This window comes from Bombina bombina, chromosome 10, assembly GCF_027579735.1.
Source record: "Bombina bombina isolate aBomBom1 chromosome 10, aBomBom1.pri, whole genome shotgun sequence".
NCBI lineage: Eukaryota > Metazoa > Chordata > Amphibia > Anura > Bombinatoridae > Bombina > Bombina bombina.
The window spans coordinates 40,147,074-40,174,686 of record NC_069508.1 but is presented as its reverse complement, the minus strand read 5'-3'; the positions used below and the strand labels follow the sequence as shown (position 1 = coordinate 40,174,686).

General features: G+C 36.4%; 1 protein-coding gene across 3 annotated transcripts in view; it reads right to left on the bottom strand.

The window, feature by feature from the left end:
* EVI5 (ecotropic viral integration site 5) overlaps nt 1-27,613 on the bottom strand; it is a 406,332-nt gene that overhangs the window by 53,010 nt on the left and 325,709 nt on the right. For all 3 annotated transcript variants that reach the window (XM_053693996.1, XM_053693998.1, XM_053693997.1), the window contains one exon: nt 5,535-5,630. In XM_053693996.1, coding sequence (XP_053549971.1) covers nt 5,535-5,630 — 96 coding nt within the window. The remainder of the gene's footprint in view (nt 1-5,534; nt 5,631-27,613) is intronic.

Sequence of the window (27,613 nt, the reverse complement as noted above, 5' to 3'; positions counted from 1 at the left end):
ACTAGATCCGGTCCCGGATCGGGGGCTACTCCTTCATGCTGTTTTGTTAGCAGCGGCAGGCTTCTTGGCCTGCTTACCCTTGTTCCAGCCTTGCATCGGTTTCCAGGCTGGTTTGGTCTGTAAGGTATTACCCTCTTGCTTAGAGGATGCAGAATTAGAGCCCGGTCCGTTCCTGAAATTACGAAAGGAACGAAAATTAGACTTATTCTTGGCTTTGAAAGGCCTATCTTGTGGGAGGGCGTGGCCCTTTCCCCCAGTGATGTCTGAGATAATCTCTTTCAATTCTGGCCCAAAGAGAGTTTTACCCTTGAAGGGGATATTAAGCAATTTTGTCTTGGATGATACCGCTGACCAAGACTTTAGCCAAAGCGCTCTGCGCGCCACAATTGCAAACCCTGAATTTTTCGCCGCTAATCTAGCTATTTGCAAAGCGGCATCTAAAATAAAGGAGTTAGCCAACTTAAGTGCGTGAACTCTGTCCATAACCTCCTCATATGGAGTCTCTCTACTGAGCGACTTTTCTAGTTCCTCGAACCAGAACCACGCTGCTGTAGTGACAGGAACAATGCACGAAATGGGTTGAAGAAGGTAACCTTGCTGTATAAAAATCTTTTTAAGCAAACCCTCCAATTTTTTATCCATAGGATCTTTGAAAGCACAATTATCCTCGATAGGAATAGTAGTGCGCTTGTTTAGAGTAGAAACTGCCCCCTCGACCTTAGGGACTGTCTGCCATAAGTCCTTTCTGGGGTCGACCATAGGAAATAATTTCTTAAATATAGGAGGGGGAACAAAAGGTATGCCGGGCTTCTCCCATTCCTTATTCACTATGTCCGCCACCCGCTTGGGTATAGGAAAAGCGTCGGGGTGCACCGGAACCTCTAGGAACTTGTCCATCTTGCATAATTTTTCTGGAATGACCAGGTTGTCACAATCATCCAGAGTAGATAACACCTCCTTAAGCAGTGCGCAGAGATGTTCTAATTTAAATTTAAATGTCACAACATCAGGTTCAGCCTGTTGGGAAATTTTTCCTGAATCTGAAATTTCCCCATCTGACAAAACCTCCCTCATGGCCCCTTCAGATTGGTGTGAGGGTATGACAGAACAATTATCAGCGCCCTCCTGCTCTTCAGTGTTTAAAACAGAGCAATCGCGCTTCCTCTGATATGCAGGCATTTTGGATAAAATATTTGCTATGGAGTTATCCATTACAGCCGTCAATTGTTGCATGGTAATAAGCATTGGCGCGCTAGAAGTACTAGGGGCCTCCTGCGTGGGCAAAACTGGTGTAGACACAGAAGGAGATGATGTAGAACCATGTCTACTCCCTTCATCTGAAGAATCATCTTGGGCAACTTCATTATCTGTGACAGTACTGTCCTTACTTTGTTTGGACGCTTGGCACAATTATCACATAATTTAGAAGGGGGAGACACATTGACTTTCATACATATAGAACATAGCTTATCTGAAGGCACAGACATGTTAAACAGGCTTAAACTTGTCAGTAAAACACAAAAACCGTTACTGTCTCTTTAAATTTTAAACAGAGCACACTTTATTACTGAATATGTGAAAAAATATGAAGGAATTGTTCACCACAGTGTCTTAAATCATTAAAAGTATTGCACACCAATTTTCAGAGCTTTAACCTTTAAAATAACGAAACCGGAGCCGGTTACAGTTTTAACCCCTTTACAGTCCCAGCTACAGCCTTTGCTGCGACTCTACCAAGCCCAGAGGGGAATACGATACCAAATGACGCCTTCTAGGAACTTTTCCAACTACTTTCAGGTCCTCACACATGCATCTGCATGTCTTGCTCTCAAAAACAACTGCGCAGTAATGGCGCAAAAATGAGGCTCAGCCTACAACTGGGAAGGCCCTTCCTGACTGGAAAAGGTGTCTAACATAGTGCCTGACGTTAAAAAACGTTCCCCAAGTTTATAAATGTGAAAAACCAGCATAAACATGTATAAAATGCCCAAATAAAGCAATCGATTTTGCCCATAAAAGTGTCTACCAGTTTTATAGCCCATATTAAGCCCTTTATTCTGCTTGAGACTAAGAAAATGGCTTACCGGTCCCCATGAGGGGAAATGACAGCCTTCCAGCATTACACAGTCTTGTTAGAAATATGGCTAGTCATACCTTAAGCAGAAAAGTCTGCTAACTGTTTCCCCCAACTGAAGTTACTTCATCTCAACAGTCCTATGTGGAAACAGCAATCGATTTTAGTTACTGTCTGCTAAAATCATCTTCCTCTCACAAACAGAATTCTTCATCTTTTTCTGTTTCAGAGTAAATAGTACATACCAGCACTATTTTAAAATAACAAACTCTTGATAGTAGAATAAAAAACTACAACTAAACACCACATACTCTTAACCATCTCCGTGGAGATGTTGCCTGTGCAACGGCAAAGAGAATGACTGGGGTGGGCGGAGCCTAGAAGGGACTATATGGCCAGCTTTGCTGGGACTCTTTGCCATTTCCTGTTGGGGAAGAGATATTCCCACAAGTAAGGATGACGCCGTGGACCGGAAACACCAATGTTGGAGAAAGGAAATAAAGAGCAAACAAAAGGGGCAGGTAAAAAAAGGAGGTGCTGGAAAAATATAATATCACCAGACAAAATTACAGGGTGGGGTCGAAAGAAATTTATCAGGTAAGCATAAATTATGTTTTCTTTTATATAGGTGGTGAGGGTCCACGATCCATTACTCCTGGGAAACTAATACTCAAGCAGTTAAGTCCAAGAGTAATGAGGGCGGGACCAGCATTATTTATCATCTAATTAGACGTTTATCATTTTTCCCCCACTTAACTCTCTTTTTTACAATACTAAAATGAGCTTAAACATAAGTATTTTTGTTTTTTAAAATTATTTATAAAACAAAGTGAAAACCCAGAAACAACAGCCTGAAGGACTTTCCTATCAAGGCTACCAAAAAAATGGTAGAATTTAGATAAAGTATGCAAAGAAGACCAAGTAGCTGCCTTACAAATCTCATCTACAGATGCCTCATTCGTAAAGGCCCAGGACCTAGCAGAATGGGCAGTAATCAGTTTAGGAGGAGACTGACCCTCCTCTAAGTAAGCCTTCTAAATCAAAGGCTTAAAGGGACACTGAACCAAAAAATTTTCTTTCGTGATTCAGATAGAGCCTGCAATTTTAAGCAACTTTCTACTTTACTCCTATTATCAATTTTTCTTCGTTCTCTTGCTTTCTTTATTTGAAAAAGAAGGCATCTAAGCTATTTTTTGGTTCAGAACCATGGAAAGCACTTGTTTATTGGCGGATGAATTTATCCACCAATCAGCAAGAACAACCCAGGTTGTTCACCAAAAATGGGCCGTGATCTAAACTTACATTCTTGTATTTCAAATAAATATAACAAGAGAATGAAGACAATTTGATAATAGGAGTAAATTAGAAATTTGCTTAAAATTGCATGCTCTATCTGAATCCCAAATGAAAAAATTTGGGTTCAGTGTCCCTTTAAGCCAGGAAACCAAGAAAACAGCTGTAGCTTTCTAACCCTCCCTGGAACCAGAAAAATGAACAAACTAGAAGTTTATAAATTATAATATAGTTCATACGCTACATAGTATATTCAATATAAATATCTTATAGCCCAATAGGCTTATATGAGTGCCATAGTGAAAAAAAAAAGTACTTACCCACAGGCACCTAACTACTGGAAGACAATACAAAACCCAATAGAAAGCCAAACCAGTGCTGTAACAGCAGAGGAAATTAAACAGAAGCATGCCAACAGGAGGAGGCAAAGGCCATGCCCCTGCAACAAGCTTGTGACCAACTCCCAACATGTTGCAATTGTGCCACTACCCAATACTCCCAACACATCCCTCTGTCAAACAGCAGCACTCTGAGGGGAACATTGAGCCTCAACTAAGTCTGAGAACCCTCTCATAGAAACATCTGTAGCACCTTCATTCTTCACCTTCAAAGACACAACTAGTTTTCATAGAGGTGGGAGGGGTTTTATAGGGCTCTTGGAGTTTGGGAATCTTTGCCTCCTCCTAGTGGTCAGGAAAGGTAATTCACTGGAGTAATGGATTGTGGACTCTCACTACCTATATGAAAGAAAAAAAAGACATAGCAATAGCACTTATTTTGAATTTGAAATGAGCAGTAGAATATTTTCTGCCACATTTCAAAGCTAATCCATTTTCCTCTCCCCCTGTATCATGTGACAGCCATTAGCCAATCACAAAATGCCTATATGTATATACTGTGCACTTTTGCACATGCTCAGTAGGAGCTGGAGCCTCAAAGTGTGTATATAAAAAAAAAACCTGTGCACTTTTAAATAATGGAAGTATATTGGAAAGTAATTTTAAATTGCACGTTTTATCTCAATCATGAAACTTTAATTATGAATTTATTGTTCCTTTAATTAGAATATTTTACGGGGAGATTGATTTGTATGTTGTTTGTCACTTTAAAGGGACAGTCTACCCTAGAATTGTTATTGTTTTAAAAGATACATAATCCCTTTATTACCTTTATTACCCATTCCCCAGTTTTGCATAACCAGCACTGTTATATTAATATACTTTTTACCTCTGTGATTACCTTGTATCTAGGAACCTTCTTCCAGCCCCCTGATCACATGACTGTGACTGTTTATTATCTATTGTCTTAAATTTAGCATTGTTTTGTGCTAAATCTTAAATAACCCCTCTCTTTGTGTTGAAGAGATTTAAAAAGCATGTGATAAGAGGCAGCCCTCAAAGGCTTAAAAATTAGCATATGAGCCTACCTAGGTTTAGTTTAAAGGGACACTGTACTCAAAAATTTTCTTTAATGATTCAGATAGAGCATGCATTTTTAAGCAACTTTCTAATTTACTCCTATTATCAAATATTCTTCATTCTCTTGGTATGTTTATTTGAAAAGCAAGAATGTAAGTTTAGATGCCGGCCCATTTTTGGTGAACAACCTGGGTTGTCCTTGCTGATTGGTCAGCACCAATAAACAAGTGCTGTCCATGGTCCTGAAGCAAACATTTGCTGGCTCCTTAGCTGAGATGCCTTCTTTTTCAAATAAAGATAGCAAGAGAACAAATTAAAATTAATATAAGTAAATTAGAAAGTTTCTTAAAATTGCATGCTCTATCTGAATCATGAAAGAAAAAATTTGGGTTCAGTGTCCCTTTAAACTAAGAATACCAAGAGAAAAAAGCAAATTTGATAAAAGTAAATTGGAAAGTTGATTAAAATTAAAAGTCCTATCTGAATAATGAAAGTTTAATTTATACTAGACTGTCCCTTTAAATGTATTTTGTTAAAGGGAGGTTTATAGTACAGATTCTGCAGAACACACAAATGTTTTATTTACTGTCTATATTTTCTGTAAAACTTGCATGTTTAGAAGTAATTCTGGTTAAGATTTTATCTGATGTCTGAACGGTAAAATGATGACAAATATGACAAAAAGGCTATTTAAACATAAAAATAAACACACAAAAACATATTACAGCAATTTTCCGCTGTAATCTTACCTCATGTTTCAGTTCTACAATCTGATCTTTTAATTCTCTGATATACTGGCTGGAGTCCGAGTTGTTAAGCTGACCTTGAATTTTACCCTCTTCTTTCTATGGAAAAGAAAATCAACCAAATTAAAAAATGTCTTATGGCTTCAGGACAGATTGAATGGTCAAACAAAAACAGATTATTTAGAATTAAAAGCATTTGACCCCAGCTGGCTGAGCTAGTGTACTGCACAATGTAGGGGAGATCTGCTTTGTCATAAGCCTTCGTAACAAACTAGTCACTAAGGTCTTCAGAACAGAGGGTGACAAAAAAACAGAATTTATGTAAGAACTTACCTGATAAATTCATTTATTTTATAGTGGCAAGAGTCCATGAGCTAGTGGCGTATGGGATATACATTCCTACCAGGAGGGGGCAAAGTTTCCCAAACCTCAAAATGCCTATAAAATACACCTCCCACCTCACTCATACCTTAGTTTAACGTGAAGCCAAGAAGTGAGGTGTAAAAGAATGAGTGAAAAGCATACAAAAAGAGGAACTGGAAAAAAACAGTGCTTTATACAAAAAAAATCATAACCACAAAAAATAGGGTGGGTCTCATGGACTCTTGCCACTATGAAAGAAATTAATTTATCAGGTAAGTTCTTACATAAATTATGTTTTCTTTCATGTAAGTGGCAAGAGTCCATGAGTTAGTGACGTATGGGATATATCACACCAGATGTGGAAATCCACGAGTCACTAGAGAGGGAGGGATAAAATAACAGCTAAATCTGCTAAGAAATTAAATCCAAAAAAATAATTACATTTTCTTTTAAAAATTAAAAAAAACTCAAATCAAAGGCACAAGAATCAAACAGACAACTTCCTGAAGAACCTTTCTAACAAAGGCTGCTTCCGAAGAAGCAAACACATCAAAATGGTAAAATTTAGTAAAAGTATGCAAAGAAGACCAAATTGCTGCTTTGCAAATTTGATCAACTGAAGCTTCATTCTTAAAAGTCTGAGAAGTGGAAACTGATCTAGTAGAATGAGCTGTAATTCTCTGAGGTGGAGACTGCCCTGTCTCCAAATAAGCTTTGTGAATCAAAAGTTTTAACCAAGATGCCAGAGAAATGGCAGAGGCTTTCTGACCTCTACTGGAGCCAGAAAAAATAACAAATAGACTAGAAGTCTTTCTGAAATCTTTAGTAGCCTCAACATAATGAGTATTCTTAGGACTAGAACACAAGAAGGAACAACAATTTCCCTATTAATGTTGTTAGAATTCACAACTTTAGGCAAAAATGTAAACGAAGTCCGCAAAACAGCTTTATCTTGATGGAAAATCAGATAAGGAGACTCACAAGAGAGCAGACAATTCAGAAACTATTCTAGCAGAAGAAATGGCCAAAAGAAAAAACACTTTCAAAGAAAGTAATTTAATATCCAATGAATGCATAGGCTCAAAAGGAGGAGCCTGTAAAATCTTCAAAACCAAATTGGGACTCCAAGGAGGAGAAATAGATTTAATAACGGGTTTGATAAGAATCAAAACAAAACCGTGAATATCAGGAAGTTTAGCAATCTTTCTATGAAATAAGACAGAAAGAGCAGAAATTTGTCCTTTCAAAGTATTTGCAGACAAACACTTATCCAAACTATCCTGAAGAAACTGTAAAATCCTAGGAATTCTGAAAGAATGCCAAGAATAATTATGAGTGGAACACCATGAAATATAGGATTTCGAAACCCGATGATAAATTTTCCTTGAAACAGACTTACAAGCCTGTATCATAGAGTCAGAGAAACCTCTATGACTAAGTACTAAGCGTTTAATTTCCATGCCTTCAAATTTAGAGATTTGAGATCCTGATGAAAAAAAACGGCCCTTGAGACACAAGGTCTGGCCTTAAAGGAAGTGGCCAAGGCTGGCAACTGGACATCCGAACAAGATCCGCATACCAAAACCTGTGAGGCCATGCTGGTGCTATCAGAAACACATAAGATTGTTATATTATGATCTTGGAGATCACCCTTGGAAGAAGAACCAGAGGTGGAAAAATGTAAGCAGGTTGGTAAAACCAAGGAACTGCTAAGGCATCCACCATCTCCGCCTGAGGATCCCTGGACCTGTAAAGGTATCTGGGAAGCTTCTTGTTTAGATGAGAGGCCATCAGATCAATTTATGAAAGACCCCACACCTGTACAAGATGAAAAATCTTGTACAGGTGTGGGGTCTTCTATAAATAGATCTGATGGCCTCTCATCTAAACAAGAAGCTTCCCAGATACCTTTGTAGGTCCAGAGAGACCACTCCCCCGGATGTAAAGTCTGATGGCTGAGATAATCGGCTTCCCAATTGTCTACTCCTGGGATATGAATCGCAGAAATTTGACAAGAGTTGGATTCCGCCCAAGAAAGTATCCAAGATACTTCCTTCATTGCTAAAGTCCCCCCTTGATGATTGACATATGCCACTGTTGTGATATTGTCTGTTTGAAAATAAATCTAAAGTTCTCTCTTCAATAGAGGCCACGCCTGAAGAGCTCTGATAATAGCACAGAGTTCTAAAATACTGATTGGTAACCTCGCCTCTTGGGGGATTCCAAACCCTTTATGCTGTCAGAGACCCCCAGAGAGCTCCACAACCTGTGAGACTTGCATCTGTTGTGATCACAGTTCAGGTAGGATGAACAAATGGGGCTCCTTGAAAAATAAGGTGATGGTCTAACCACCATGTCAGAGAGAAATGAATGTTGGGATTTAAGTATATCAGTTGTGATATCGGAGTATAATCCCTGCACCATTGGTGCAACATGCAAAGCTGTAGAGGCCTCATATGAAAACGAGCAAAGGGGATTGTGTCCGATGCTGCAGTCATGAGACCTAAAACTTCCATGCACATAGTCACTGAAGGGAATGATAGATACTGAAGGTTTAGACACGCTAAAACCAACTTCATTTGTCTCTTGTCTGTCAGAGAAAGAATCATGAATACTGAATCCATCTGGAAACCTAAAAAGGTGACCCTTGTCTGAGGAATCAAGAAACTCTTTTGTAAATTGATCCTCCAACCATGTTTTTGAAGAAACCACACTAGTTTTGTGTGAGATTCTGCTAAATGAAAAGATTGAGCTAGTACCAAGATATCGTCCAAATAAGGAAACGCCACAATACCCTGCTTCTCTGATTACAGATAGAAGGGAACCAAGAACCTTCGAAAAGATGCTCGGAGCTGTTGCTAGGCCAAACGGAAGAGCGACAAATTGGTAATGCTCGTCAAGAAAAGAGAATCTCAGAAAACGATAGTGGTCTGGATAAATTGGAATGTGAAGATAAGCGTCCTGTAAGTCTATTGTGGACATGAAATGACCTTGCTGAACAAAAAGCAGAATATTCCTTATAGTCACCATCTTGAAAGTTAGGACTCTTACAAAACTATTTAAAAATTTCAGATCCAGAATTGGTCTGAACGAATCTTCTTTCTTTGGGACAATGAATAGATTTGAATAAAAACCTCATTCCTGCAGAGGAACTGGAACGATCACCCCTGAAAACTCTAGGTCTGAAACACACTTCCGAAAAGCCTGAGCCTTCACAGGGTTTGTTGGAACATGAGAAAGAAAGAATCTTCGCATGGGAGGTCTTATTCTGAAACCTATTCGATACCCCTGAGAAACAATATTCTGAATCCACTGTCCAAATGTGTTGAAATAATTTAAATCTGCCCCCCACCAGTTGAACTGGTTTGAGGGCCGCACCTTCATGCAATCTTAGGGGCTGAACTTTTTTTTTTTTTTTTTTATAAGGCTTGGATTTATTCCAATTTGGAGATGGTCTCCAATTAGAGCCAGAAGCCTTAGGGGAAAGAGAGGTATTTTGTTCTCTATTCTGACAAAAGGAATGAAAACGATTGGGAGCTTTAAATTTACCCCTAGATTTCTTATCTTGGGGCAGAAAAACTCCCTTTCCCCCGGTGATAGTGGAGATAATAGAATCCAATTGAGAACCAAATAAATTACTACCCTGAAATGATAAAGATAGTAATCTAGATTTAGACACTATATCAGCATTCCAAGATTTAAGTCATAAAGCTCTTCTAGTAAGAATAGCTAAAGACAGATTTAATATCAATCAATGACATCAAATATAGCATCACAAATGAAATGATCAGCATGTTGAAGTAAAAGAACAATGCTAGACAATTCAGGATCTGTAAATATGTTTTTCTAAGATAGGATTCAATTTTTCTATCTAAAGGATCCTTAAAAGAAGTACTATCTTCCATAGGAATAGTAGTACGTTTGGCAAGAGTAGAAATAGCCCCATCAACCTTAGGGACTTTTTCCCAAAACTCTAAAATAGCCACAGATAAAGGATATAGCTTTTTAAACCTAGAAGAAGGGTTAAAAGAAGCATCAAGTTTAGACCATTCTTTAGTAAACATATGAGAGATAGCATCTGGAAAAGGAAAAACTTCAGTAACCTCAGAAGTTTTAAAAACAGAATTTAAACGTTTGCTATTCTTGTTATCAAGAGGACTAGATTCTCAATACCCAAAGTAAACAATACTTCCTTTAATAAAGAAAGAATATGTTCAATCTTAAAAAAAAATAAAGGTTGATTTATCAATTTCAGTCTCTGAAGTAGGATCCTCTGAGCCAGAGAAATCCTCATCAGCAGAAGATGCACTTCAGTGTGCTGTCGATCAATACAAACTTCATCAGATTTATGAGAAGTTAGGAGAGACTTTTTACATTTGAAGGCAGAATAGCAGTCATAGCCTTCTCTATGGCTGCAGCAAAATAATTGTTCATATCTACAGGAATATCATGTACATTAGACTGTGAAGGATTAACAGTAGATGTATTTGTACTTATAGAAACATTATCAGCATGTAATAATTTTTCATAACAAGTGCCACATATTTGAGCTGAAGAAGTAAGATCAGCTAATTTACAACATAAACACTTAGCTTTGGAAGAATTGTGTTCAGGCAGCTTAATTCCTACAGTAACATCAGAGGCAGGATCAGTTTGAGACATCTTGCAAAATGTAATGAATAAGAAAAAATAACATTTAAACAAAATATCCAATTTCCTCAAAATAGCAGTTTCAGGAATGGGAAAAAATGCTTATGATAAAATTCTTATAAAAAAAGTAAAATCAAAAGCAATAAAATTAGCCCTCTACGAATCAAATGAGAGCAGAGAGCAAAAGAGGGAGAAACTTAATATAACAACATTTTCCACATAAAGCAGACTGCCAAACCAGTACTGAAACATATCAGCAGAGGTAATGTTAGAGGACTATAATGTCAATCTGTAAAGGAAGGAAGCAGATGAATCCCTGTGACCGATTTACAGAGAGCCTTAGAATAGATTTCCCATAGGTGAAAACATGGCATCATCAGGCAATACTCCCTTCACATCCCTCAGACAAACACTGTACTTTTAGAGGAACTGGGCTTCAATATGCTTAGAAGCGCCTATCACAGAAGAAAATCAAGCACAACTTGCTTCACCACCTCCATGAGAGGCAAAGTTTGTAAAACTAAGGTATGAGTGAGGTGGGAGGTGTAATTATAGGCATTTTGAGGTTTGGGAAACTTTGCCCCCTCCTGGTAGGAACGTATATCCCATACGTCAGCTCATGGACTCTTGCCACTTACATGAAAGAAATACATAAATATAGTTAATAAATTTAGGACATGAATCTGTTGATGCAACCAGGAACACTGTTCAATATATGCCCAGAGGCAGAACTTTTTTCACTTTCTGCAATGACATTTGTTTAGTCAAAATTATTTTTGCAGGTCATTTTTAAATTAAATACAATTTTAAATTAGGCCGTTATACTCTAGTACCAGCTCAATTGCAGTATAGTGATAAACTGAATAATAAAGCAATTTTTAACATGGGTGGGAGCCAAAGAAGGGAGGTGGGTGGGTGGCCCATCGCTGGTCTACTTTCTCTCAGGCCGGATGATGGTGCCAGTAGTGGGGGGCAGGTGCGCGCGAGCACGCGCAAGTGGGACTGGGATCGCTACACTACAGAAACGTGTAAGGGATGGAGGGAGAGGGGGGAATAAATGTTTGGAAAGGGATCTGGGAGGGGGTAAGGTATTGAGAGGGGGCAGCTACACTATAGAAAATGTTTTTTATTTATTAAAAAGAAAGCCTTTTTTTTTTTTTTTAACAAACTGTCTGCCAGTACCCAAGATGGCTGCAACTAGGTAGAGGGGGGATCAGGGAGGTTGGGGGTCCAACACTGCAGAATAACTATATGTATGTATGTATGTATATATATATATATATATATATATATATATATATATATATATATATATATATATATATATAAAAAGCCTTTTATTTTAGTACTGGCAGACTTTCTGCCAGTACTTAAGATGGTGGTGACAATTGTGATGTGAGGAAGGGAAGAGAGCATTTTTAGGGGGGTCAGGGAGGGATCAGGGGGTGGGATGTGTCAGGTGGGAGGCTAATCTATACACTAAAGCTAAAATTAACCCTACAAGCTACCCAATTAACCCCTTCCCTGCTGGACATAATACAAGTGTGGTGCGCAGTGGCATTTAGCGGCCTTCTAATTATCAAAAAGCAATGCCAAAGCCATATATGTCCGCTATTTCTGAACAAAGGGGATCACAGAGAAGCATTTACAACCATTTGTGCCATAATTGCACAAGCTGTTTGTAAATAATTTTAGTGAGAAAAAAAAGTTACATATTTTTATTATTTAATTGCATTTGGCTGTGAAATGGTGGCATAAAATATACCAAAATGGGCCTAGATCAATACTTTGGGTTGTCTACTACACTAAAGCTAAAATTAACCCTACAAGCTCACTACAAGCTACCTAATTAACCCCTTCACTGCTAGGCATAATACAAGTGTGGTGCGCAGCAGCATTTAACGGCCTTCTAATTACCAAAAAGCAATGCCAAAGCCATATATGTCTGCTATTTCTGAACAAAGGGGATCCCAGAGAAGCATTTACAGCAATTTGTGCCATAATTGCACAAGCTGTTTGTAAATAATTTTAGTAAGAAACCTAAAGTTTGTGAAAAAGTGAACAATTTTTTTATTTTATCGCATTTGGCGGTGAAATGGTGGCATGAAATATTCCAAAATGGGCCTAGATCAATACTTTGGGTTGTCCACTAAAAAAAATATATACATGTCAAGGGATATTCAGAGATTCCTGACAGATATCAGTGTTAAAATGTAACTATCGCTAATTTTGAGGGGAAAAAAAATGGTTTGGAAATAGCAAAGTGCTACTTGTACTTATTGCCCTATAACTTGCAAAAAAAGCAAAGAACATGTAAACATTGGGTATTTCTAAACTCAGGACAAAATTTAGAAACTAAATAGCATCTGTGTTTTTTGGTGGTTGTAGATGTGTAACAGATTTTGGGGATCAAAGTTAGAAAGTGTGGTTTTTTTTCATTTTTTATAAAACATTTTATAGTAAATTATAAGATATGATGAAAATAATGGTATCTTTAGAAAGTCCATTTAAAGGCGAGAAAAACGGTATATAATATGTGTGGGTACAGTAAATGAGTAAGAGGAAAATTACAGCTAAACACAAACACCGCAGAAATGTAAAAATAGCCCAGGTCCCAAACGATCAGAAAATTGAAAAATGGTCTGGTCACTAAGGGGTTAAACTGCTGAGTACAACTACAGTAACATAGTTACCACTCACTATGCTATTGTTTTTCCTCCTATGTCTGCAGCTGTCTACAAAGTCATTCTCTTTTTTAACCCCTTACAAGTATCAGTTAGTAAAGCTCTGTATCTTCAAACTGGGCACCGCCATCTTGGAGCTTATATTCGTTATTTAACTTAAAAAAATTGCAAAAATGTAACACTTCTGCTCTTTATTGTGTGAGCTAAAATTTTGTGAAAGGTACAGAGCTGTCCAAAAGTCAGTAACATTACAGATCTGTGAAAAGTTCACTGCTTCTGTCACATGATACAACAATACATGTGATCACAAGATGGCGGCGCCCAGTATAAGATGCAGAGCTTTACCAGCTGGATTTTGTAATGGATTAAAATGAGAGAACGGCTTTAAAGAGAGCTGCAGGTACAGCAGGGAAAATAGCACGGTGAGTAGTAACCTGCTACTGCAGTAGTACCCAGCTGTTTAAAGGGACATTAAAGGGTCACTAAAACCCAATATTTTTCTTTCATGATTTAGGTAGAACGTACAATTTTAAACAATTTTCCAGTTTACTTCTATAATCAAATTTTCTTTATTCTCTTGGTATGCTTTGTTGAAGGAGCAGCAAAGCGCTACTGGTTTCTAACTGAACATATAGGTGAGCCAATCACAATCGGTAATATATATGCAGCCAATCGGCAGCAGCTTGCACCTAGGTTCTTTGCTGCTCCGGAACTTACCTAGATAAACCTTTCAGTAAAGGATAACAAGAGAAGGAAGCAAATGAAATAATAGAAGTAAATTGGAAAGTTGTTTAAAAATGCATGTTCTGTCTAAATCATGAATGTCTAATTATGACTTTACTGTCCCCTTAAATATGGATTCCCTCACGTAAGTGCATTGCTGATAAGGAAACCTCTAAAAAGGCATGCTGTAAAAATAAAGTACATACCATATTTTAACAAATTCTCTTTACTATGTGTTTAAATGTACGGTAAACACTCCGATTGTAATATAAAATGTTTAATTGTGTTAACAAAAAAAACTGCAATAGACATTTATTTTGCACCCTTTTCCTGTAACCTCTACTAAAGAACAAAATTTACTATTTCGGCTTAGCTCTGCGCCACTGACGAGATGGTGGAAATAAATCACCCAGAACAAGCAAGTTTGAAGTGATTGACAGGCCCTGCTCTTGAGTGATTTGCTGCACGAGAGCAGGATTGAACAAGAGGGCGCTTGTGCAATCCTAAATTCCACCACACAATGCAGCTAGTGGTGATTGCAGGAAGATAGGTTCTCTACTTGTCCGCCTGCAGCCTTGGTACATTTTGCCCTAAAAGTTTTCCAATTCTGAGAACTGGAAGTGAATGTGTGTCACTAACTAACTTCAGCAGAGATTATCAGATAATGAACTGCCATACAATAGTGTTTGCTAGAATAATGACTGTGGTTAGCATTGTTAAAGGGGTAGTAAAGTCAAAATTAAACTTCCACCATCATACAATTTTAAACAACTTTCTAATTTATTTCTATTATCTAAATTGCTTTGTTCACCTGGTAACCATTGCTAGGTCAATACCTAGGTAGGCTTAAGAGCAGCAATAAACTACTAGGAGCTAGCTGCTGTTTAGTTGCTACACATATATGCCTCTTGTCGTTGGCTCACTAGATGTGTTCAGCTAGCTCTCTGCTCCTTCAACAAAGATTACTAAGAGAATAAAGTAAATGTGGTTAAAATTGTATTCTCTAAATCATGAAAGAAAATGTTTAGTTTGATGTCCCTTTAAAGGGACAGTCAAGTCCAAAATAAAAACTTTCATGATTCAGATAGGGCATGTAATTTTAAAGAACTTCCCAATTTACTTTTATCACCAATTTTCTCTTGGTATTCTTAGTTGAAAGCTAAACCTAGGAGGGCAATATGCTAATTTCTTAGACCTTGAAGGCCGTCTCTTATATGAATGCATTTTGATAGTTTTTCACCACTAGAGGGTGTTGATGAGTTTCATATAGATAACACTGTGCTCACGCACGTGGAGTTACCTAGGAGTCAGCATTGATTGGCTAAAATGCAAGTCTGTCAAAACAACAAATAAGTTTGCAGAGGATTAGATACAAGATAATCACAGAGGTAAAAAGTATATTAATATAACTGTTGGTTATGCAAATTTAGGGAATGGGTAATAAAGGGATTATCTATCTTTTAAAACAATAAAAATTCTGACGTAGACTTTCCCTTTAAGTCTGGATTGGGTCCTCCAAACAAGGCAACTTGAATGTATGTAACCCCCAAATGTTATGATTACATTTTGGGCATAATAAGATAAGATTAATTTTATGGTCATTGCACAAGTTAAAAACAAGGGCAACGAAATGTAATTAAAAAAACATCTAACCCAGACATTACAAATAAATAGTATAAGGTGCAAAAGCTAGTACAATGATAGTTATACGATGGAATGACTTAGGTGCAAATACATACATTGTAACATATGTAGTATCAATACTTAAAAATTTGTATATTGTATATGTGGATAATAAATCAAATTTAAAATGCATAAATATGTGCAATATAAGTAATATGGCAAAAGCAGTGATTTACACACTGAAGGACTTAGAGTGCTGGCCATAATTTGTCAGCATAGTACAAATAAGTGCATAGTACCTTTTACAATATAAACATCCCATGCTTTTTACCTTTTTGGACCTTTCTCTGAGTTCAAATTACTCAAATTTACTCTCCCGGACATACAACAATTTGCTACTTATTGTCTCCATTAATGTGTGGGAACTAATATTTTCCAAGAACTTGCAAGTATGTGAGGTTTTAACAGACTTCCTTCACAAAGAAAACAGGTGCAAGAAACCAAACCTAATGAATGCGAAAAAAAAGTAGCCGCTTTAAGCAAAAATTACCAACTAAAATGGGTTAGACAATGGAGGCTTTTAAAAAGCATTTTCAGCTAAAATAGGACACACAGTATATATAGATTAACTGACAACAATCTTCCTAAAAATGTAAACATGGGTGTCATTATACTATAACAAGAAATTGCATTATTTAGGAACTTAAAGTGATGGTAAAATGTTCCCCTTTATAAAATGAGATCTGGAACGTTAGTGATATTTTAGATGGATTTTCATTTATCAGTTGTAATGAAGATGCGCTATAACTTACTTTTTAATATAGATATAAAATTCAAATACCCCACGCTCAGTCTCCCACTTCAAAAGTAAAATTTTTCTGTGAGCTAACGGCTTAAATTCTTGTCCAATCAGTGCTCGCCCCATATGGCACTTTTGTTGTAGCTAGAGCGCTGATTGGAGAACAATTAAAACCGTTGGCTCACAGAAAAATTGACTTTTGAAGTGGGCGGCGGAGTGCGGGGTATTTGAATTTTATATCTATATTAAAAAGTAAGTTATAGCGCATCTTCATAAATTCAACTCCATCTAACATATCACTAACACTCCGGACCTGATTTTATAAAGGGAGAATTTACTAATCATTCGAATATGTCAAAATTCAGTCAGACAAGCTCAACGTAATGGAGCTCAGAATTCTGGGTAGTGGCATACAAACTAGCTAATTACTTCTTACAATTTTAAAAAATGGTTTAATTTAATCATTAAAGGACCTTTACATACAGTAGAATTTTACAATCAGCAAATGCATAATAAATAGACAATGCAAAAGCACTTCGTTTGAATATCAAATGAGTAGCAGATTTTTTTCTGACAAATTTTAGTTAGTTCAATTTTCCTTCCCCTTGGATCACGTGACAGCCATCAGCCTATCCAAAATGCATATACGTATATACTATGAATTCTCGCACATGCTCAGTAGCAGCAGGTACCTCAGAATGTGTTTAACAGGAACATTTTTTTTAACAAAAATAATTATTTTCTTTTAGTTCGAACAGAGTCTCCCTCCTGATTTCCTCATTTAAATGTGCACACCACAAGCAATGTCATCATATTGTGTCTAAGACTGGTGTCTGGGTACTCTAATAGCTGAAATGATATGTGATGTATGAATCTTGGCTGGCGTGCTTATGAGCTAGTGTCCAGCGCTGAAGAACACTACCAACTGAAACAGATGTCAGACTTTAAAGGGACATGAAACCCCAAAATGTTCTTTTGGAATTCAGACAGATCATACCATTTTTAAAACGTTTCCAATTTGTTCTTATTATCAAATTAGCTTCGGTCCCATGATATTCTGTGTTGAAGAGATACCTAGGTAGGCATCTGGAGCACTATATGACAGGAAATAGTGCTGCCCTCTAGTGCTCTTTAAATGGATAACATTCTTGCAAAACTGCTGCAATAAAGTGCTCTAGGAGTAGGCAGTCTCTTAAGCATATCCCTGCATTTCAACAAAAGATAACAAGAACACAAAGAAACTGATAATAGAAGTAAATTATAAAGTTGTTTAAAATCCCATGCTCTATCTGAATCATGGAAGAAAAACGTTTGGTTTCGTATCCCTTTAACAATAATATGACTAGATATAAATACACCTGTGCAAGATAGTTATCACACACACACTGTTTAAACAGTAAATTATTTTACATTCAGGCAACAGCAAGTTTTCTATCTATCTAAGTATTATTCATAAATTCATAAGTTGCTATCCTTGGACTTGAGATATGTGTAGTTGCTATCAAGCATTCATTTAACCCAAAAGTAAAAAATTGGTCAAATTATTGGTATATCTGCTTTTTTGCAGAGGCATATATACACTTATTACTGATTTATATCGGTGTATAGTGTGTAGAAGAGTATTTTATGACTAACTAGCCTATACTATATAGGGCTAGATTTATCAAAGCTGAGGCGTACAGAGGCACGTATACGCGCCCCTGTACGCCTCAGCTCGCCTGTGGCGGGGCGAAATTACCTGCAGGTAATCAACATTGCACACGAGCGCAATCCCGCCCCCTGCCCGCGCACAGCCAATCACGCTCGGGCAGGAGCTGTCAATCTCCTCGGTCGGACTTGACCGCGGAGATTGAATTTCGCCACCTTAGAGGTGGCGAAGACCTTAGGGAAGCAGCGGTCTGGTGACCGCTGCTTGATAAATTACGGCGAGCAAGTTCCTGTGAGAACTTGCAGCCGTAAGGGCTTGATAAATCGAGCACATAATGTTGCTGGGCAATGTGTATAACTAATCATATAGTGGCCCAGGTTTAAGACAACAGAACATTTTCATTTTCAAGATTACATTTATTAACACACCAGAATTGTGTTGTAATTTGTCTATTCAACAGTCTTTTAAACTCAGAGAAGAATGTTCATTTTTAAGCAGTAATTGTATTTGTTCATAGTTTCCATATTTTTATGTTATTTTGTAATTGCGCAATATCAGCCGTATGCACTGGATTAAGATGGCTAAACCATTAGAGGGACATTTTTAGTCAAAATAGAAATCCACATAGATGCATTTTAGTTCCATATAGAAGTATTTTTGTATTATACATGTATTAGTAAAATGGCTTCTAATAAAAGTTATAGCTGTTTCAAAAGTGTATTGAAGTATGCACCGTGCACCAGCATTTTAAACACAGAGCCTAAGGTGTTTGCATTATCTGGTAATGACTCTAGTTAGTTGCTGATATGATACAAGCCCCACTGGTGCTCTGAGCAGCTGCAGTATTTAAAATGCTGGTGCACTGAGAATATCTAGCTATGCTTCACATGCAGAGAAAAATCTTAACACTTATACAGTATTAACTTTAAATAAAAGCATTTTGCCAACACATGTATATTGCAAATATGTTTCACTTAAATGATAGAATTCATCTGTGTGCATTTACATTTTAATTTTTAATTATGATATGTTAATGACGATTATGGGTCATTGAGAAAGTGAGAGCATACGAAACGCGTTTGACCTTTACTATGTATTGATTTTACTTTTTATCATGAGCACTAAATAAAGTCTTATTTTTTGGCATTTACCTAAGCGTCCTGCTTCTTACCCAGATTGGCCATTGTGTGCGAGGAACTGGATTTTTTCTTCATTACTGTGAGCAAGCTGCCAATTGGTGGCTGCACATAAATGCATTGGTTACCCAGATGTGTTCAGCTAGCTCTCAGTAATGCATTGCTGCTCCTTCAACAAAGGATGCCAAGAGAATTAAAGGGATAGTAAACCCAATTTTTTTCTTTCATGATTCAGATAGAGCATGCAATTTTAAGCAACTTTCTAATTTACTCCTATTATCAATTTTTCTTCCTTCTCTTAGTATCTTTATTTAAAAAGCAGAAATATATGTTTTTGGTTCAGAACCAGGGTTGCACTTTCTTATTGGTTGCTAAATGTAACTAACCAATCAGAAAGTGCAAACCAGGTTCTGAACCAAATATGGGCCGGCACTTAAATATACATTTCTGATTTTCAAATAAAGATAGAAAGTGAAGGAAGAAAAATTGATAACAGGAGTAAATTAGAAAGTTGCTTACAATCGCACGCTCTATCTAAATCATGAAAGAAAAAAATTTGGGTTTACTATCCCTTTAAGCACATTTAATAATAGAAGTAAATTAGAAAGTTGTTTAAAATCAGGCTCTAAATAATGAAAGAAACATTTGGGTTTTTAATTTTCTCGAAAACCTTTTAATTAAAGTTAATAATGTGTATCTAGACGTTGCAAATAATTATAGGAGCGCCTAAAAGGCTGAGCTAAACCACAGGTTCCTTATAAAATGTTACGTTCCATAAACAATGTCATCAGTATTTTAAATGGGTGAAATAGCCCAATAAGATCCAAACACGATATAAAATATGTACAAAATATCTTTAATCATATAAAACCAAATTATTTAATAAAACACAAAATACAATGTATCTCCTAATATAACTAGATGCTGGCACTGTTCCAGCACATGAGTTTAACACGGTAAACAAAATCTATTTGTAGGGATTTAAAACAATATCAGATCCAATAGTCAATAAGAATGGAAGACGTGGGGATCAATGAGAGCCCCAATCTTGTGGAAGTGTATAAGTTAAAAAAAATAAAACTAGTGTAAGTGATCTCCTATGATTACCACAAAAGGAACTGTATATGTGATAATATCCCACCGGGTGACAACAACTCAGTTAATTACTAAATTGCAACAAACAGAAATTATCATAATCGGTTCAGAAGGTAAATAAAAAATTAAAAATAATTAAATGAGAAGGTGGGTGTTGCCAGAGTACCGTGACAGTAAGCTAAAATGCAAACATTCAGTGCAAATTCAAAAATATTGTATTTAGACCAATATTCTCAATATTAGCTATCTTTTGGCACATTTGTGTTGACACACACATTACCTTAACTGGTAAATTTCTAACAGATCATACCGGTATTGATCCTTTTTTCACAAGGCACTACATTTTATGCTTTTCACTCTCTTTTCCACATCTGTTTTTTGTATTTGAATTATTTTTTGGAATAAGGTTGATATTTTTGAATTTGCACTGAATGTTTGCATTTTAGCTTACTGTCACGGTACTCTGGCAACACCCACCTTCTCATTTAATTATTTTTTATTTACCTTCTGAACCGATTATGATAATTTCTGTTTGTTGCAATTTAGTAATTAACTGAGTTGTTGTCACCCGGTGTGATATTATCACATATACAGTTCCTTTTGTGGTAATCATAGGAGATCACTTACACTAGTTTTATTTTTTAACTTATACACTTCCACAAGATTGGGGCTCTCATTGATCCCCACGTCTTCCATTCTTATTGCCTATTGGATCTGATATTGTTTTAAATCCCTACCAATAGATTTTGTGTACCGTGTTAAACTCATGTGCTGGAACAGTGCCAGCATCTAGTTATATTAGGAGATACATTGTATTTTGTGTTTTATTAAATAATTTGGTTCTATATGATTAAATACATTTTGTACATATTTTATATCGTTTTTGGATCTTATTGGGCTATTTCACCCATTTAAAATACTGATGACATTGTTTATGGAACGTAACATTTTATAAGGAACCTGTGGTTTAGCTCAGCCTTTTAGGCGCTCCTATAATTATTTGTAACGTCTATATTCTCTAGGACCTTATTAGGGGGCCCTTTATAGTGTAGCAAGTAAACAGATCTAGGCGCTGTTCTATCTATTCACTAATAATGTGTATCTCAAAGTTTGATCATAAATTTATCCAATTTTTGCTTCAGAGACACAAAAAAAATTAGAACACGCTGCTAATATATTGAGGTAATTTAAGAGGCCAATCAGAATTATGAAACAATGTAAACAGTAATTCTCAGTTCGCTGTGGTGAAAATCTTGCAACTGCTAAAGATCAGGGGTTTTAAAGATTTCTTAAGAGGTTTCAATTTAGCATCCTGTTCAACTTCTGTCTATACTTTGTTGGCAGCACATAAAAAGTAATCCGTGTTCCCTGCGCTCAATGTTTTCTGAAAAAGGGAATACAGATGTTTAGTAGGTACTGAAGCCACAACGTAAATACCGCATTTACCAACAGCAGCAGACTATTCCTTTCTAAACCTAGAAAATAATGTAACAGGTGTACACACAAAAACCAGCGCTGCAGATGTGGCGCACACAGAATTCTGCTCGTGCCTATCTGACTGTTTGGATGGTTTTTCAGACAGTGAAGCTGAATAGACATAAGACCCAAAGTTTTACTTTTGTTATTCAGATAGAGGATGTTATTTTAAACACTTTTCCAATTGACTTCTGTTGTCAAATTTAATTCATTCTTTTGGTATAATTTGTTAAAAAGTAGGGAAGGGAAGCTTAGGCGTGTGCACATGTTTAAAGAGCACTAGATAGCAGCACTTTTTCCTGTCATGCACATGCTACCTATCTAGGTATCTCCAACGAAAAATACTATGAGAATGAAGCAAATTTGTTAATAGAAGCAAAATTGAAACTATTACAATTGTTTGCTGTCTCAATCACACACAAAAAAAAAATGGGTTTTATGTTCATTTACAGACATTTTCTTCTACAAGATGATTATTTTAAAATGTATCAAAGTTGTTTGTGTGTTCATAATGGATGTTTCTTTCTAAGTAAAACAATATGTAACTGATCCTGAGCCTACTTCGATATGCTCTTCAACAAAGGAAACCAATGCGAACAAAATAAATCTGAAATTGGAAAAAAAAAATAATGTAAATTGCATGCTCTGAATCATTAAAGTTTAATTTTAAGTTTCATGTCCCTTTAAAAAGACCAAGTGAGCAATATGTCCTGGAGAAAAGGGGTGCACAATATGCATTTCCTGATAGTTTTTAAATCAATCTGAGCAGACTTTCTCATGCAATATAAAATTTTAGCTCTGAATAATATGCTGTCGCTGTACATATAACTGATCATTTTAAAGTGATGGTAAATTTTAGACTATAAGAATGTTGCAATGAAAAATATATTAGTTTCCCAGTAAAACCACAAAATTATTTTTTTTAAAGTGTATATATATTTTATAATAAAAGATTTATAATCCTAATTGGTATTGTCCGTTCCTTCGCCCCCCTTCATTTCCTCTTTTAGCTGGGCTGTGACATAGAGAGAAGCCCCCCCTCCCCCCACTCTCTACATAGGCTTAAAGGGACAGTATACACTCATTTTCATATAACTGCATGTAATAGACACTACTATAAAGAATAATATGCACAGATACTGATATAAAAATCCAGTATAAAACTGTTTAAAAACTTACTTAGAAGCTGTCACTTTGGCTCTGTTGAAAAGGTAGCTGGAAAGCCCACTGCAAGTGGCAAATAAGACACTCCCCCCCCTCCCCCTTCTTTTGCATATGAAAAGACCCTTTACACAAACAGGAGCAAGCTGGAGTAGGTAGTCGAGCGTATTCACATAAAGCTTTGGGGCTTGGTTAGGAGTCTGAAAATCAGAGCAATGTTATTTAAAAATAAGCAAAACTATACATTAATTAAAAAAAAAAACTTTATGGGCTATATAAATAGATTATCTACAAAACATTTATGCAAAGAAAAAATGTGTATAATGTCCCTTTAAGGGCTTTAAAGGGGTTGGACTTCAAGATTGTCATATGACACACATGTTGATTGGATGGTCACTGGAATGGTCATTTAAAAAAAAAGAAGTTAATCCAAGTGGGCCGGCATAACATATAGCAATAGAAGTATTACTTTATAAACTAATTTAATCCTTTCACAGATGGATTAAAAAAAAAAAAAGAAAAAAAAAAAAAAGTACACGTATACTTTAATGGCAAAGGTTTCATATATGGCATTTGATTAGTTAAAAGTTTACCATCACTTTAATGATGCTCTTTCATAAGCATTTTAAACTTTTTTTCTTATCTAAGAAGGTTCAGCAATACTGCAGGGGCCTCAAAGAATTTTAGAAGGTCAAAGGTTTTGATTATCGAATCCTTAGTCACTTGAGAAATTAGTCCAACCAGCTGTGAGTCTGATATCTAACTGAAAAGAGAATGTATGTTTGAGCTCAAAGGGACATGAAACCTGATTTTTGTTCTTTCAAGATCCAGATAGTACGTGTTATTTTAAACAACTATCCAATTTGTTTGTTCTCTTGGTATCCTTTGTTAAAAGGGATATCTAGGTAGGCCCAGGAGCTACTGATTAGTGACTGCACATATATGCCTCATGTTATTGGATCAGCTAACTCCCAGTAGTATGTTGCTGCTTCTTCAACAAAAGATGCCTAAGAGAATGAAGCAAAGCAGATAAGAGAATACAGTTTAAAACAATTTTCAAAGTTCAGATAGAAGTAAATGGGAAAGAATCATTTTGGGTTGTATCCCTTTAAGAGATTAAAATGTTAATAAAACAAAAGTGTAAATGTCCCACTTGCAAATGTAGATGGTTTTGCAACTCAGATTAAAGGGACAGTCGCCTCCAGAATTTGTATTGTCCATTACCCATTGCCTAATTTTGCATAACCAACAAGCTTATATTAATACACCTTTTAACTCTGTGATTACCTTGTATCTAAGCCGCTGCAGACTGCCCCCTTATCTCAGTGCTTTTGACAGACTTGCATTTTAGCAAAGCAGTGCTGAATCATAAATAACTTCACAGGAGTGAGCACAGTGTTATCTATATGGCACACATGAAGTAACACTGTCTAACTGTGAAAAACTGTCAAAATGTACTGAGATAAGAGAAGGCATTTAATGGGATTAGCATATGAGCCTACCTAGGTTTAGCTTTCAACAAATAATACAAAGAGAACAGAGCAAATTTGATGATAACAGTAAATTGGAAACTTATTTAAAATTGCATGCCCTATCGGAATAACAAAAGTTTAACTTTGACTAGACTGTCCCTTTAATCATATAAGATTTAAAGGAAGAGAGTCTAGAATTACTCCTAAAACCAGAAAACTGTTGTGAAGAATTAATTTATGTGCAGTATCCCTTCTATATCTCTGCTTAGCATGTACAAGAATCGCATATCTAGATAATCCTATAACCAATGTATTAGCCAATTTCACATATTACAGGAATTTTCTCTGCCCTAGTTTTGGAGAGAAAGGCTATCAGTATGTTCATAAAACGCATTAGTGCTGCAGCTAGCCCAAAGGGAAAAGCTACAAATTCAAATTGTTTTCTATTTTTATAAAAGTCAAAATTAAATTTTTATGGATCATGTAGAACAAACTATTTTAAAATACTTTCCAATTTACTTCCAATATCAAAATGTGCACAATCATGTTATATTCACACTTTGGGGCAGCAGCTCTTACTGAGCATGTGCAAGAGTGCACATTATAAGCATATAGGCATTTTCTCATTGGCTGATGGCTGTCACATGATACAGAGAGAAAATGGAACTAACTTTAAAATCTGCCTGAAAAAAAAATTTCTACTCATTTTAAATTCTAAATGTAGATTTAAGGAGGACAACAGTTTAATGTATTTTACTGCATTTAAAGGAACACTAAAGTCCAAATTAAACTTACATGATTCAGATATAGCACTCAATTTTAAAAAACAACTTTTCAATTCACTTATATTACCTAAATGTGCACAATCTTTTTATTTACACACGTTCTGAGGTAATAGCTCCTACTGAGCATGTGCAAAAATTCACAGTATATGTAGATATGCATTTTGTGATTGACTGATGGCTGTCACATGATGCAGTGTGAAGAAAAATAGAATTTACTTCTATGTTCAAATTTCCCAAATTCTTTTGCTGATAAGTCTGCTCCAGTGCTGCAAAATTTGATAACTAAATTGGAAAGTTGTTTGAAATCGCACACTCAGTGTAAATTGTGACTAATTTTTACTTTTTTTGAAGAGATTTTTATACATACCAACCCAAATAATATAAAATACTTTTTTTTTGGGGGGGGGGGGGGGGGAATGCTTAATTGGTCTAAATTAAGCCCAAACTGCAACTGCTTACTGGATTTGAAACAACCTTCCGAAATTTTGTTTAAACATTTCTTGTGGTTAGTTGAGATGCAGACCAGATTTTGAAAACTGATGCATATATAAAATGGCATATATATGTGGTTAGCTGTCCTCTTAGTGACTTTATAGTGACTCATTTCAGTACAAAAAAAAAAGTTAAAATAATTCAGCACAGAGGTGATTAAAAAAAACAAAAAACGAGGTTTCCTGTAAACCAGCAAATGGAAATTAAACAGTGTTTGAATTTGAGGTTTGGTTCTTTACAAGATTATGGTATGGTATTGAATAAGGTTACAGATCTACTAAATAGCACTGATTTAGGAGAATATTGAGTCTAATTATTTCCATACTGAATATAACAGAAACTTTAACCCCTTCTCTGCTAAGCCTATTTTTGTCCCCCCAACAGGCCTAACAATATCATTATTATATATTTGTATTGCATTGAATGTGAGAAGGCTGCAACAAAAATGTTAAGAGAATGTATATTTTTTGTTTAGATTTTGGTAAAAATAGCCAGGTAACCACTACTATTGATACTGTAATTATCTTACTAAACTGTATAGGGTATCCAAAATTGAAAGTAGTCTCTTTGGAGGTTGGAATAAAACTTTAAAGTTCCCATTTCTGCCAGAGTAGAAATAAAGTCAATTTTTTCTATTAGGTGACCACTGTCACCACAGCTATTTAGCTGTACACTTTAAAATAAAACTAACTTTATTGGGGGTATATAAACATTTGGGATATTCTATTATATGTCCCTAAAGATACCCTCCACAGCAAAACTCAATGTTTTTACTTTTTAAACTTACCTTTGAAAGAGGAGGCGATTCTCTTTAAAATGAGGGGTCTTGGTCTTCTGTTGCTGCTGAAAGAGCTGAAATTGAAAGGTCTGAATAACTTCGCCCCCCCCCCCCCATCCAGCTCCCTTATAGCTAGGGTTGCCACCTGTCCAGGAATGACCCGGACAGTTCGGGTTTCCATTTGTGTGTCTGGTTTAAAGGCGAGTCAGGCCTGGACATAGCAATGTCCTGGTTTGGTGGGAAACGGCCATAGCCAAAAAGGTGACATTGTGCTTTTACAAGATACTGCACTTGCCAACAGTTATTTATCTCTTGCATGTGAGTATGTGTTAGTGTGTGTGTAAGTGTCTTTATGTGTGAGAGTGTGTCTCCGAGTCTGCATGTGAAAAAGAGTGTATTTGTGTGTGTGAGAGTGTGTGAGCATTATTGTCTGTGTGTGTTTGTGTGTAAGAGAGAGAGTATATGAGTGTGCAAGATAGTACGTGTTTGTATGTGTGTGTGTGTGAGAGTGTATGTGTGAGTATGTGTGTGAGTGTGAGAGTGTGTGTATGTGTGTGCGAGCATGTTAGTGTGTGAGAGCATTGTCTTTGTGCGTGTATATGTGTGTGTCAGAGTATGTGCGAGTATGTGTGTGAGTGTGTGTGAGTATGTGTATGAGTATGTGTGTGTGTGAGCGAATGTGTGTGTGTGTGAGCGAATGTGTATGTGTGTGAGAGTATGTGTGTGTGTGAGAGTATGTGTGTGTGAGAGAGTATGTGTGTGTGAGAGAGTATGTGTGTGTGAGAGAGTATGTGTGTGTGAGAGAGTATGTGTGTGAGAGAGTATGTGTGTGTGAGAGAGTATGTGTGTGTGAGAGAGTATGTGTGTGTGAGAGAGTATGTGTGTGTGAGAGAGTATGTGTGTGTGAGAGAGTATGTGTGTGTGAGAGAGTATGTGTGTGTGAGAGAGTATGTGTGTGTGAGAGAGTATGTGTGTGTGAGAGAGTATGTGTGTGTGAGAGAGTATGTGTGTGTGAGAGAGTATGTGTGTGTGAGAGAGTATGTGTGTGTGAGAGAGTATGTGTGTGTGAGAGAGTATGTGTGTGTGAGAGAGTATGTGTGTGTGAGAGAGTATGTGTGTGTGAGAGAGTATGTGTGTGTGAGAGAGTATGTGTGTGTGTGAGAGTATGTGTGTGTGTGAGAGTATGTGTGTGTGTGA